At 37.2% G+C, this 14941-nt stretch overlaps 1 protein-coding gene across 1 annotated transcript in view; it reads right to left on the bottom strand.

Moving 5' to 3' along the window:
* The window catches only part of ZC3H7A (zinc finger CCCH-type containing 7A), a 17809-nt gene extending 8798 nt beyond the window's left edge, over positions 1 to 9011 (bottom strand). Inside the window, exons 1-9 of the mRNA XM_010024025.1 lie at positions 8899 to 9011; positions 7680 to 7719; positions 6640 to 6837; positions 5927 to 6085; positions 4189 to 4269; positions 4068 to 4109; positions 3246 to 3276; positions 2477 to 2751; positions 491 to 698 (exon numbers count right to left, since the gene is read on the bottom strand). Coding sequence (XP_010022327.1) covers positions 491 to 698; positions 2477 to 2751; positions 3246 to 3276; positions 4068 to 4109; positions 4189 to 4269; positions 5927 to 6085; positions 6640 to 6837; positions 7680 to 7719; positions 8899 to 8966 — 1102 coding nt within the window. The 5' untranslated portion in view covers positions 8967 to 9011. The remainder of the gene's footprint in view (positions 1 to 490; positions 699 to 2476; positions 2752 to 3245; positions 3277 to 4067; positions 4110 to 4188; positions 4270 to 5926; positions 6086 to 6639; positions 6838 to 7679; positions 7720 to 8898) is intronic.
* Between the last annotated feature and the right edge of the window lie 5930 nt (positions 9012 to 14941).

Raw genomic sequence — 14941 nt, 5'->3', positions numbered from 1 at the left:
CCCTACATAGTAACAGCCCCCAGAGTTCATTCAAACTAAATACATTCAAACATGTATTACTGGTATCTTTTCAGAGCACACACAGTTTTATTAGCCTTTTAGAATTCTTGTTTATTGCTAAATCATGAGAAATGGTTTAAGCTTAAGAACACCTTTGTTTAAAGAAAAAAAAGTTTGGAAGAACATGGTTCCTTCTTCCTACTTACTCACCAGAAACAAATAACTTGCACAATAAATGCAGTAAAAACTGAACAGAGGGAGCTTGGAGCATACTTACGCAGACCCCAAGTAAACAAAAGCTTTATTTATAAATTCTTGTGTACAACCAATGCTGATTATCAATACTCTTAAAAATTGCGAGCACAGATCAAATGTTATTTAAGTGTTAAATAATACTGAATAGTTGTGAAAACTCATTTAAAAGAAGAAGCTAGTTGGCTCATGCAGAACTCTCATCATAAAAGGTTAAATACTGAGACTAATTTCTTACCTCTTTTTGGGTCACTGATTGAAAAGGTGCTTAATGGTGAGCAAAAATTTTCCAGTGAAGAAGCCAAAGGCTGTGAAAAGATTTCTGAAAGAGAAGGTGAAGGAACAAATCCTGCACTAACTGGGAGCGTCCCCAACAAGGAGGCAGAGAAAGGTACAGTAGGAGCTACGCTTCCTGTGGGAATCGGTCCTCTGACTCCTGCAGTTTGCTGGAAAAAAGGAGATTTAAAGAAAAATGTTCACACAGGAAAAAAACCCTCTCAAGAACACAATCTGCAACAGTATTTTATAAACCTACTGAAAAACAACAACAAAAGGCACACTACAGTACTGCAGCACTGAACAGCTACAGTGCGCTCAGAGAACTACAGTGATCAAACTCTAAACCTGTCCTAATGCAAGGAATTACCCACGAATCAACCACTTCAGTGGTTCAGTTAGCTGAAGTTCATTAATTTATTAACAGTTTTGGATTTATTCATGTATCAGATCAGAGCTAAATTTCCAAATTATGTTAAAAATATAAGACAAGAGGGAAGAGTAGGAAGAGTCAGGAATCAACATGATTTTTTTTCTAAATAGAATTCAAATTGCAGTACAGTAAAGAGTTAGCTTTGAAATAAATCCTCAGAAACAATAAAATGATACCATATTCTGCAAAGGGCAGATCACCTTCTCCCACCCACCCCTGAAAAATAACCTATCCTTCTGTGCATCTCTGCTAAGGCCATATATCAAGTGGGGGAATTTTCCTTCCCTCTCTCTCTGTCATCCCAAGAGGCTCCCTCCTTATCTGGAGGTTGAACAAATACATCTGCACAGAGTCTGGCCAACGTGAAATTCCCTATGTTCCCCAAGTTGTCAGCCTACAACTCACTCAAGATTCTACACTACACAGGACTGCACTCAATCTTGGAAGATTGTATTTCCTCCTGGTTTTCACTACAGCAAACTTCCTAGGCTCTTTTAGAAGTAATTACTTGCTACATTTCCAAAATACTTTCTACAAAACAAAGTGCATAAAACAGAAATTTAGAAGTCCAAGCATTTTTTATTTTAAGATTTCCAACTGCATCCACATCTGAATGAGGAATTGAAATCACAACTAAATGAAGAATTAAATATGCCACAGCCTCATTTAACATTGCAATACTAAGGGCTCCAAATGACCAAGAGGGCCACAGCAGACAGTCAGCAACCTTGCTAATAAGTTCAGACATCTTTGCTCATCAATCAGAGCTCTCATCTTGACTAATAGTTGAGCAACTGTATGCTTCAGTGTCTGTTCTAGCTCTGGAATGATAGTGTAAATTAAGAACAACTCTTCATGTGCCTAAATTAATAATCTCTTCTAAAAAGTATTAAAAATTAGACTCATTATGGTGTAACTATTTCTGGCTATCCAGGAGGTGGACTTGGACAAAGCTCTGATTGCTGAGATACTAGTGAATGCATTACAAGACCATGGAACAAGTACTACTTTCCTGCAAGGCTAATGGCATATGTTTAACTACGGTGTCTACTCCTACAGGGTCAGCACTCCAACACACTCTCAGCTTTTGAGGGGGTTTATTTGCATCAAAAATACCCCCACAGAAGAAAACAAAAACCCCTCCCAAAAAAACCAACATACTAGCCCAGACTGCAAGTCTATGTCACTCTTTCCTGTAAGTAGTATCCCTCCCACTGTGGTAGTACCGGTAGTAGCGTAGCAGTATTTCTGAAGTAGTATCCCTCCCCCAGCAACCTCACTCAGGTTTTCCATCACACAAAAGCAATGTAATTGTCCCTGGAGCTCTGCTGGGCTCTGGTATCTCTACAGCCACATTTGCAAGACTCTGCACCTGAGAAAATCAACGCAACTGTGCACACGTATAGCTCAGCATAACGAGGAAAGGTAACTCACATTTAACTGCTAGCCCACTTGATAAAAATACAAGATCCTACTCACAAGGACAATCTTTTGAAAATGAAAACAAAGTCTTACCATTACACTTTCATCTGGATCAGGCACAGAATCAAGTAATTCATCAAGTTCTTCCCCAATAATTATATCTCCATCTCCACAATCTAAACATGCTTCTGGCATAGAGAAAGAAACATTCCCTCCATTTGCCAACACTGCAGATGGCAAAGAAACCTTTTCCACTTGAAGAGGCATAATAGAAGATAAAGATGGTACAGGTACTGATGACACCTTAGACGCTTCAAAATTTGTTGAAGCAGCAGCAGAAACCATCTCTTGCTTCTGGTCAGATAAATCTGGAACAGTTAAGATGGAAATGACTGGAACTTTTGTTCAAAGATGTAAAAATACCTCGCATAAGTTTTACCCTGAGGGGTGAGGGAGGGGAGAAACATGAAGAATGTTTAAGCAAAGCCACATTAAATATTTTCAGCTTCCATTAACTTTCAGTTCACATGTACCTGTATCTCAAGTGTTTATATATTACACAAATTAAAAAAGACAGCAAAAGTTACAGACCTGATACTCCACTAAATCTCTAGCATATTCTCCCCTCCCTATTTTTCCAAGTTAAAGAGAACTGTATGAGACAAATGCTATAGGAGTGGTTACAATCATATCAAGCTGAGGAGACTGAAAGGGAATTTGCTCAGCCACTTAAATACGTAGTTTTAGAGATAAACATATCAGAGGTTTTACCACAGATCGTTCACATAAGATTAATTTTCTTAACAAATACAACACACATGCATGGCATACCTAGCTTCCTAGGTTGTAACACAAGACTCACCTAACTCAATATCTTCTACAGAAGAAGAATTCTGTAAGTGAGAAAAAAAATACCTCTCAGCACTTTACACAAGAGCCATTAAAAATCTTCAAATAAATATTCACAGATTAAGAATGTAAATCCTCACAGTTAGATTTTATAAAATCTTAAATTTGTGAAGTCTAATGGAATTTAGAGGTTTTTTTAGACAAAGCATCCACTTGCAGACTGAAATCCACTCACAAGGTCACTAAAATTCTGCAACCAACCACTTCAAGGAATGAAGAAGTCTAAACAGGGCCTTAAATGAGCTGTTCCTACATTTCCTCATTCATTTACAGCTAAATTGTCTACACTCCCTTCAACTAAGTCTGTAAGATGAGCTCCTCTTCATTACTGCTGCTCAGACACACTACAAATAGGAAGATAAATGCAAGTTCACCTGCTAATATAGGTCATATTTGGACAAATGCATAAATCAAAAGGGATTTTATCGCAGCATCCTTCACTTTGATAACCATCAACAAAGTGAAATAAATAAATAAATAAACACATTAACTATGCCCTTGCCTCAAGGCATTAAAAGTAAATATATTCATTGCACTGGATTTAACGTTTTAGCTAACATTTATTCTACAAAGATAGCCTGGATCTTACATCCTAGTCTGCCTTAAATATACAGCAAAACTGAACACAAAGATCAACAGAACCCTAAAGCCCAAAATAACAGCATCTTACATAAAATGTCAGTTGCACCATTTTCACTTCATCATCATGAAATTATGAAACAATTATTCCCCGTACTCTAAAGTCAGCTTGCACTTTGAGAATGTCAAACCTTACCTGAGTCGATACGTCGCTGGAAACTGAATTGGAGGAGGGTGGCTGCAATGAGAAGATGACTTCATTAAATACAAAGTGGTTATTAAGACAGGGAAACCTCAATGTTAAAATAAAATCTTACCTTTGCTCTTACATATGCTTTCCTTATTTTTAACCCTAGTTTTTGAGCTAGTTCCTGGGTAAGCTTAATCACACTTTCATCCTAAAAGACATAAATAAAGTTTCATAATTTACATGTATTGTCATCTTGTCAAGATATCTGTTTACATCTCAGTCTGTATTCTGCAATATTCCTATGTGCAGGATGTCTCTTAATGCAGTTTTATTCTTTCACAAACATATGGGTCTGTAAGCAAATGCTGAAAAATACAACTACCCTCAAGCAAAACTTCCAAAATACTTGGAATTAAAGGAAGAAGAAAAAAAAAAGGCCATAAAATGGACAGTATCCTTCTCTTTCATTTAACTGAATTTAAAACAATGTAAAGATTTTTCCAAAACCAGAGAAGTGAGGGGGTTTGTGGGTGGGTATTTTTCGTTTGGTCATTTGGGGAGGGTGTTTGTTCTCTGAGGGGATGGGGGGGTTGAGGTTTGTTTTTACGCAAATTGAGAGCTACATTTCTGATTACCATAATGTCCGTTACTACACAACACTACTGAATACTTAATGGCAACTCCATATGTTAGCAGTAATTGCATCATACAATTAGAAAAGTTAAGTTAAAAGCCTGGTCATACTTCACTCTGGTCTATAGTTATAATAATTATCCATTTAAATTATTTTAAGATTTAGCTTTCAGAATGTGTCCTAGAGCTAGAAAAAGCTATTTATAAAACGTATATTGAGGCATATAAACCTGAGGTGAAAACATTCAGATCTAGAGGTGCAAAGTGAAAATCCAAAACTCCAAGGTTACACATTCAGATAAACCACTTATGTCTTTGGAAGCACAACTGAAACCCTCTCTAAATCAAGAGATAAACATATACTCAACAGTTTGTCTAGCTGTAATTTTGATATAATATTCTGTCCTGTGACCAGTCTATTTTGAGCAAAGCATGTAAAGTTTTCATCAGCATTTTAGTTCAAATTTGAAATGCATTTCTGAAATGAAATCTCTGTAACACCCTTACTCACTGCATTTTAGTTTGCATTATGAAGGTCTCAGAGAGCCAAATTAGATTAATTTTGGATGAAACTAAATTGAAAGTGCTGTAGTAGTCTACTTAAAAAAAAAAAAAAAGAAAACCAAAATGAAAACACATAAATCAAACCAAAACCAAAACACACACCAAAAGAAACACAAACAAAACCACCATGAACAACCATGGGATCCTCAGGACCAGCATTTAAATTTACAGATCCTCTCCTATTATACCACAATCTGCTTGCTAATATAGATACAGCCTAAGAGTAAAGGTGCATAGCAAGTGATTCAGATGAGGACAATGCAGAGGTAAGAATGCTACTAGATGCCTGGAAACCTAAAATACAGTTTTCAAAAGAATCAATATTGTACATTACGAGTGGTTGTTCTCTTTATGCTGTAAGTATACCTCTGACTGCGGAGAATTTGAAATTATTAATTCAGTGGTTCCACTGTTTATTGCAAAAGTTTATGGCACTTGACCCCCACTGCAAAGTGACCATTTCTTTTGCTTAAAGTTAACACTACAAACTGAGCTTGGGGATGATAACCTCTGTCAGTTTTCACTTCCATAACAAAAAATAATTCTTAGAAGAATAAAAAATACTGTATTAAAAAAGAAAAAGCAAAAAACCTTCAACGGTCTTGATATAAGTATTTGTTTTCTGTATTAAATATTTAAAAACAATCATCAATATATAATTTACCTACCTGTGGCACAGCAAGAGAACATTTTGCTACAGCATCATAAGCCTTCTTGTACCTTCCCAATTCATTCAAAGCTTTTGCTTTCCTATAGAGAGCTCTGAAATTGTTTTCATTCAATCTTAATGCTATTTCACAGTCTTCTAGAACTTTTTCATGCAATCCCTATGAGGAGGGGAAAAAAAAAAACCAGGAAAAAAGGCATTAATCAGACATCATCAAAACACTGAACTGAAACTATTAAATAAATGTCCTGAAACAATGTAAAATATGCAGCAAGGGCACTCACACTGCATGTATGAGTTTTGCTTAGTCAATAACTTATGCAATTAAAAACAAGCAGGGATGTCATTCATGTAAAATCCAGTAATATTTATGAAGACAATTTAGTTCTTTCGCAAGAGCCATCTTATTCCACAGAGAAAGCAGCAGGCTCGGGTGCAATCAGCAGTACAAATGGATAAAAATACTGGTCCATCAACTTCCAAGCCTAGTATAACTCTTTTTATATTAATAGTCTAGTATTAGTAACCAAAAATATCTCAAGAATTATACTTGTAAAAGGAAGATATTAATGAATATGGCAAAATGATGATTTGAAACATGCCAGTTCTCAACCCAACACCAAAAGCTTTTCACTCACTAGGAAACTTTCTATGCCTTCACACTCTGTTAGCACACTGGTGTAGAGAAATCATGCAGTTTAAACAGAAGCTTACCATATTTGAAAAACATGCTATCCTGTTCACGTGCAGCTTCTCTAAAATATCATCAGAAACATGGATTTCTTCAGAATTAGCATAATCTGCTATGTTTATAGCTTCTGTATAGTGACTCAGTGATCCTCTCCAGTCACCTTCTCGATATACATCATTCCCCTCATTAAAAAGATTTCTAACAAGCCCTCGTATAAATAACTGCAACAAAGAAAACAAACACCCATCAGCAGCAGTTTAGTTGTATACCTCTTGTGTTTCCAAACAGATTTTTAAATAGAAAATTTATACTTGTGGCTTCAGGGAATCAAAATGAAATGCCAAACTTTTGTCTTTATTAGTATTTTATTTCTGACATTTGTCCAAGACAATCTCTACTATTCAACACCCCAATACAAGTAAATAAAAGAGCAGCTGAACTACTGATGATAGAATTCTTTGTATAAGTAACTTTAAAAAAAGACATGTATGTTCCATAGACTCTTTTAGCGAGTAGCAGCCATAGCAACTGGCAAACCACTAGTATATAAAGGTTGCAAATTAAATGCTTTTTTAAATGTAAAATGTGAAAGATTGCATTTTTATCTAATATGTACTCAAATCCAATGAAACCACCTACCATTGAATAAAAATGCTAAAAAGATTAGTCTGAAAGTATAAGAAAAAAATTATGCAAAATAACAATATGTACAGAAACAAAGCATGCTTTGAAGATTTATGTGACTGAGGTCCTTTTATCTCACTTTTGCTCTGCTACCCTAAATTTTACTCAGAAATAGCATATTGTTTTATCCAGTGAATGCCCCAAATTCATCCCTAACACCAACAGAGAAACAGTTAATCTGAACTGCTACAGGAGTGAATTACGGGCATCAAATATCTGAACACCTGTATCACAATGTAAGTAGTCCTCCTGTTCCAATATTGAGATACTGTAAATTACCATTCATACTATATCATTACTTAAATGATTAAAAACAAGAATAAAATAAGATAGGCCCACATTAAAAACTCCTCTGGAAATGCAGAAGTAATTTCATTACCTCATATTGTTCTTGCGTCCCTGGATAGGGCAAAGTAGATCTAGAAAAAAAAATTCCAGAATTTGTTATATATATTGCTTGAAAGACGATCACATTGGAGAATACGGGTTCTTAATAAAAGCAATCTCACTTGCTGCAACAGTCAAAGCTCTCGATACTGTCTACTGCCTGCCCTGAACAAGGGGGGAGTGCTGTAGATTAGTTTTGATTAAACAACTGTGTTTTCTTCTTACTGATGACTCATTTTCATTTAAAGTTACACAGGCAGCCTTAAGTCTGCTGTTCAAAATATATTAAGGTTTTGAATGCTTTAAAACCTCAATTTAAAAACAATTTCCTTTCTCCCCTCCACTGTAGAGAAACAGATTATACATGAGGAGGACTGCAGTCTTCTTGAAAGTATTTTCAAGTGACAGATTATCTGTCAAAAGAACACATCAATATTAATTAAGCCATACCAATGATACTACAGGAATTTTAAGAGTTCTTTTGAATGACAGAAAACAGATTTTCTCTAGCACAGAACAAAGGTGTTTACTTCTAACTTTTCAGGAAGAAAAACAGGAACCCTTTTCCCTACCATATCTGAGAATCTGTTTCAAAATGATTTTTAAAAGGGCAGTTTTCTTTTCCTTGGGTTTTTTGTTGTTTTGGATTTTATTTTCTTTTAAGAATGCATTATGTGAGCAGTGAATTAGTGTGAAATTTTGCAATAATTTTAAGCTGTCTTAGATCGATTTGAGAAGAATCTGGAGAAGAATCTGGCATAGACACAAATAAAAATTAACTACTAAGGTAATTTTTCATTAGGTTAACTTTTAGCTCCAGAGTGTTGAAACATTTAGGTGGTTGTGACAAACTCATCCCTTTCAGTAGCAACCTAGTCTTATATGTAGCTGTCCAGAAGTATAAGGTGGATTTTCAGGCTATCAACATTTTCCACCCACCAGAAAAATTCAGTGCTGGTATTTCTCAAAGGCAGAAAAGGAATACCCTCCCACTTTCAATCTGCTCTGTTTTGGAACAACGAGGGGTTCTGTCTTTTCTCCAAGACTGCTCCCCATTTCTATATTAGTGTTAGCAAATATTCTGAGGAGAAACACAGGTCCTCCTCTTTCTCCTTCCTCCATTGGTGGTATATTAAAAGGACTTTCCCAGAGCTGTCCATGTCATGTACATACATGTATAAGCATACAAGAATAAAACCACAAAATCATACTCTATAAACTGGAGTCCCTTCTTAATGTCCTGTTGTCTAGTGCTTCTCTCTTCCGACACATTGGACATGTTATCCTGAACATCCACTTTTCGGATATGCCACTCCTCAAAAAGGAAGAAAGATAAATCGTGTTAAGATACAGCAGTCTGCATTTGGACCAGAAAGATCCAACCTCACATCAGCACTAAGTCCACCATGCAAAGATGATACTGCACCACAGCTTCAGAGAACACACTCTGTAGAAACTTCAGGCAAACACTGAACTTCCACACCAACATAGGTAGAAGCCGCAGGTCAGGACCAACACCTCCTCTGTCAGTGCCCAGTTACACAACACTTCTACAGAAAACATTTCTTCCAATTTCTACTTTATTTTTAGGTTTCCACTTAATTACTTTTGATGATGCGGAGTCACGTTAGTGGAACTAAACCACATTACAAGCACAGATTGCATGGATTACTGCTAAACCAAGCTAAGGTTCCACACTGTCCCCCTTCTAATAGCTTTATACTTCTTTTATTTGTTTGCTGAAGCAGAAATAAACTCAAGAACCTGGTATGTTTATTAATAAAATCCAAAGAAAACTACCATTGAATCTAATTCTAGACTCTCTCATCATCACCCAACCACTAAGGTGTAACTAGAAGCAAAATACTGCTGCTTTAATAATGTCTACCAATTGACCAAGGTGAAAACGTTGGAAACTACCAGCAGCAAAGACTACCTACTTCATTTGAAAAACTGATCAGCTTGACATTTCAATCCAATTTAAGTAGTCTGAATCAGTGGTTATTTTTTTTTCTTCATGTCTTTCACTTACTGGACTTAAAAATACTCAAGTTAAACAGGCTAAACCCATCTGTATAACCTTCAAGATAATGCTGTTAAGCCTGCATAGCTGCATACGCAGCTTCACAGCTACATAACTGTGACTAATTGCAATGTAAGAACACAACTTCTTTTAACAACAAAGATCAGTAAGACTAAGTTTTATTCCGAAAACACTGGAATTTAGAAAAAGGCTTTTAGCTTGAGGAAATACGTATTTTTTTCTGAAGAAGATTACTTTTTTGTAGGAAGTTGTAGTTGGTTTTTTTTAAAAAAGGACTGTGTGCAGTACATTCCTGTTAGTCTAAAAATAGCCAGTATTTTGTGCCAGGTTACAATTTCACATCAATGATGGAAGAATGAAAACAAAGTAAACCAAAAACCAAAATAACCCCCAGCAAACTCAACAAAATCCCAACTGAGAACAGAAACTGGTTGGAGAAGAGGCCCTGCTTCCTCCGAATGAACTGAAATAATTAAATAATCTGATGAGCTTTCAGATCTAATATTTGCAAACCTTTCCAAAACATCTTAACCATATGAAGCCTGCACCATTTCAAGTGACAAAGAGTTAATCCTATTGTAGCACCTTCCTAAAATGGGCATTAGAAACTGAGCAAGTTTCTTCAGGTCCCTAAGCAAATTAATGGAAGTACTCCAAGGTCTCCATTTCACCTCACTTCCCACCTAGACATCTAGTATCAACAAGCTTTGAAAAAGTAAAAATAAAGTAAACCTGTAGATAAGTATCATGGGCAGCTACAATAGTTCACTGACAGGAATTGTTCAGATACTGCTTGTTTAGGTATATAAATAGCACTCAGTAATCTATTCTCCAAAAGGAAATAACCATGAACACCTTTTGTAACTGTTTTTCAGTTCCACGAGTTAGTAATACATACTGTGTTTTTGGCATATATATGAAAGACTTATATGTTTTCATGTGTAACAATAGCGTATCTATGAAGAAATCTAAACATAAATGGCAAATTTATTTGATATCTGAGTATTTTTTATTTACATGTTCATGATTCACATTTTAAGAATTCAAAGAATAAGAAATATTCACACTAACCAAAGAAAGCAGCAGTATTAGCACATGCTTTCCCATTAAAATAAGCAAGCTATGTAAAACATGCTTTAGTCCCTTGAATTAACAACTGACAAAGTTATACCTTGCCAACACAAGAGTCTTGCATACATCAAGATCTGGGCAAGTGTTAAGATCAGGTTTACTAATTTTAAGCAAGCCCAATACTCTACACCAACAACTTGCAAACAGATGAATAACATCCAACACAGTAACAACTATATTTATCACCTCTAGTATAAATATTAAAGAATAATGATGTATTGAAACTTGAGGATTTGCAGATCTAATTTCTCCATAACAATGAAGTTAATGGAAACATTACAAACTGGCATCACAGATAAAAGAACAGCCAGCAAGTGATGAACATATGTGAGTGGTGTAATTTATTACTCAAAGCCATTTTCTATTTTTTTCCTACTTACTCATTTGCACCCATAAAATGTTCAGGCAAAAATTATCTTTCCTTAACATACTCTGACAGTCACATTGCCCCAACATTTGATGATTTTTTCAGAGATAATTTTTTCAGATAGCACCTCTAACAGCATCTCTCCCATCCAAATTATCCTTAGATCCTCTTGAGCAACCAGGAACACATTCAACTCAGTTATATACAAGGCAAACGATCACATCTTGATTCTTAATGCCATCAACTTTCATAGTGTAAAAAGACCCACCTATTTAGCAACAGCTTTTCTCCTCCATCTGCAGGGACAGAATTTAAAACAAATATACAGATGTACATACATTTAAAAAGTTAAAATGTTGCTATGCTGCTTGTAACTACTACTAGAAGAGCAAAACCCATACTGTTGTTTTACTCTGTGCAATTCACTGAAAGAGGGAATGGCAAGGAAAGAGAAAGGAAATAGTACGGGATATGAAAAAATAAAAAAGTAGACTAATGTGTCAGTAATTAAGGTCACGGGCACAACTGACTGTTGCACTCCTGAGGCACTCGAGGGAAGTTCTAAAAGATATGCACAACATGCAGCATATGCCTGGCACCATCTTTCAGGCACAAGGGCTTTGAATACAACAACTGCTAGACTATCTTACAAAGCAGAACTGATCTTTGGAATACAAGTCAATCAATTCATACAGAATGCAGAGAATTGAGTTTTTCTGTAGAAGGAATACAGGCCTTGGTTATTCTGAAAAGGAAAGTCACACTCCTTAAAACTTTGGCCTAGTCTTTCCATTTCTAAATTGCAAATCCAGGCAGCAAGTATCTACAGTTTGCCAGGTACACAAGCTCCCCCAGCTGAAGATCCAGTCCCAAAGGACGGGGAACTTGGCAGGACTGATCCTTTCTCCTGCTGCATACAGTTGTGCAGACAGCTTATGTAGAGATGAATGGAAAATAGAGAAAAATTCATTAACATTATTTGGGGATGAGAACTACTACCACTGGGAATTACTGAGCTTCATGTGACCAAGTAATTTGGTTATTGTTCAATATTGACATCAATGGTTTCAGCTATTGTAAGTACTTCAAATAAGCATTCTTTACACCTTCAGGCCTAAATGCTGCAAACAACTGGATGTCAGTGGTCCTCGCTGCACTTCCTTCTCCACGGAGCCAAAACTTAAAAACTAAGTGCAGTGTGTAGACACGTTCTTTTAAGATACAGAGGCATATCCCCTTGCCATACATCACTGAGTTCACTATTAATACAATTACTGGGTAACAAGAATCTCAAATTAGATCTTGGACAGTACAAAGCACACTGAAAATCTTATCATGATTGCTGCTGATAGATCTCTGACAGCCGTTCCCTACGCACCTCCACTAGGAGACAGTAGTAAAAACACTGTGAGCACAGAGATCCCTTTTGTATTCTAACATTAGCCTTCTCCCTCTTTTCATGACAGAGGCAGGAGAGAAGGCAACAAGCTCAACATATTGTATCAATTCTGACAAAAATTAACCCATCATCTACAGCACCGTATGTTAAAACTTTGATCAGCAATCAGAAGTTGTGGAACTAGAAGTCTGTCTATAAAATGAAACCACTAACAGTTCACCAATGTTTCCACATAGCAAAACTGTACCCCAGAAAGAGATGTTACACCCTGGGTGCCAGAATAATGGGAATACTGCAAAGAGAACAGGGAAGACTGAAACAGAACAGGAGGAGTGAATATAAAAGAAAAAGCAGGCAGTATAAAACCCTTTTTCCTATAAGAAATGAAAGCCCATCTGTCCTGGGTTCAGCTGTAACAGTTATTTTTCTCCTTCCTAGTAGCTGGTGCAGTGCTGTGTTTTCAACTTCAGTCTGAGAACAACGCTGATAACACCGATGTTTTCAGTTGTTGCTAAGTAATGCTTAACCCCAACCAAGGACTTTCTCAGTCTCATGCTCTGCCAGAGAGGAGGGGAAGCTGTGAGGAAGCAGAGACAGGACACCTGACCCAAACTGGCCAAAGGAGTATTCCATACCACAGCACGTCATGCCCAGTATATAAATGGGGGGGAGTCACCCAGAAGGCCAGATCCCTGCTTGGGTGGGGCTGGGTGGTGAGCAATTGTATCCTCTCGCCTTGTTATTTCCCTTATCATTGTTATTATTGGTGGTAGCAGCAGTGGTTTGTATTATACCTTAGTTACTGGACTGCTCTTTCTCAACCCATGGGAGTTACATTCTTCCAGCTCTCCTACCCATTCCCTCAGGAATGGGGAGTGAGCAAGCAGCTGCGTGGTTCTGAGTTACTGGCTGGGTTTAAACCACGACTCCATCTCTGCTGCTACCTCCTGCTCTTGTAAGAGTAGCAACAGGCATAATGTGCTCAGGCACCTGGACCCAAAGAGCTCACTGTATACACACAGTTCCCACCCAGGGGGCACAGGACAGCAGACCCTGACCTCAGCAAAGACAAGTGAGAACAGGAGATGATGCCCGTGCAGCTATACCCCAACTGCTTCCTAGACAGGAGTCACTGACCAGAACAGCTCCAACCCAGCCAAGAACCAAACTGGACATCAAGCACCCACCCAAGACAGAACAAGCCTGACCTAAGTAGATTTCTCAAAGCACTTTTATTGCCCATCCTAACCTCCCCAACAGTTTAAATGACTAATTGCAGATAATAAACTACAGTGCAGATTAAAGCATGCTTTACAGAGACTGTAAACTGCTCAACAGACTTGGACTGGCAACAAGATGAGGAAGGGAAATAGAAATCTTAATACAAAGCCTTTTTAGAAGTATCTCCCTCAGACAGCAAAACCACAAAACATTCCATGAGCCCACTTGTGCATCACCGGGCCATTATATGAGGCATTTCAAACATGCAACATGCTCTGGGAAACAGGGAAAGCAGCACATGACACACATTTCAACCGTTTTAATTCTTCTGCTTAATGTAATGCTTCTGGACACAACCACATAATTCTGTTATGTCAGCTGAAATAAATCAATTAACACGAACATAACTCAGTTTCTGTTTTTATTTCTGTAAAGAGAAACAAACTTAGCTGCTGTCAAAATTAAACACCTAAATAAAACAAATGAAACCGAATACACAGCAACAGTTTAACAACTCTTATCTCACATTCTTTATTTAACTGTTCGGTTGCATCTCCTCCCACCTGTTCCCTACCCGCAAAATAAGAAGGTACTGTTCAAGGTTTGCTTTCTATTTTCATAGCTTGCCTACATTTTTTTCTTTTTTTTCTTTTTTTTTTTTTTTTTTTAATCCATGAAAGAAACAGGAGAGCACAAAGGCACTCTAAAAAGTCGCTTCATTCCCTAGGAAATTAAAAAGGGAGAACGACTTTGGTTTAGTTCCCTTGAACATTTCACTTAGAACAGATCCACAATTTGAGCAGAATGAGCGTATTACCAATAAATCCAGATCTATCAACTTACACCAGGGGTTGGTTTTTTGTTTTTTTACTTCCCGCAATACAGATATGACTCTGTTACAATAACATCAGCGCTGCCTCACCGGGAACACTGTTTAACACATCGCAGCAACGCAAAACGGCGTTGCTTTTCCCCTCAGCCGGATGAACGTGAGCACAAATTACACCGCGCACAGAACGCCCGAAAAACTCGTCCCGGCCGAAGCGGCCGCGCGGGAGAACGCGGGGCAGGGCGGGACACCGTCCCGCTGCC

This window comes from Nestor notabilis, unplaced genomic scaffold, assembly GCF_000696875.1.
Source record: "Nestor notabilis isolate BGI_N333 unplaced genomic scaffold, ASM69687v1 scaffold12531, whole genome shotgun sequence".
In the NCBI taxonomy this organism is placed as follows: domain Eukaryota; kingdom Metazoa; phylum Chordata; class Aves; order Psittaciformes; family Psittacidae; genus Nestor; species Nestor notabilis.
Note: the sequence above shows the minus strand (reverse complement) of the source record. Positions and strands in the feature narration are given on the sequence as shown.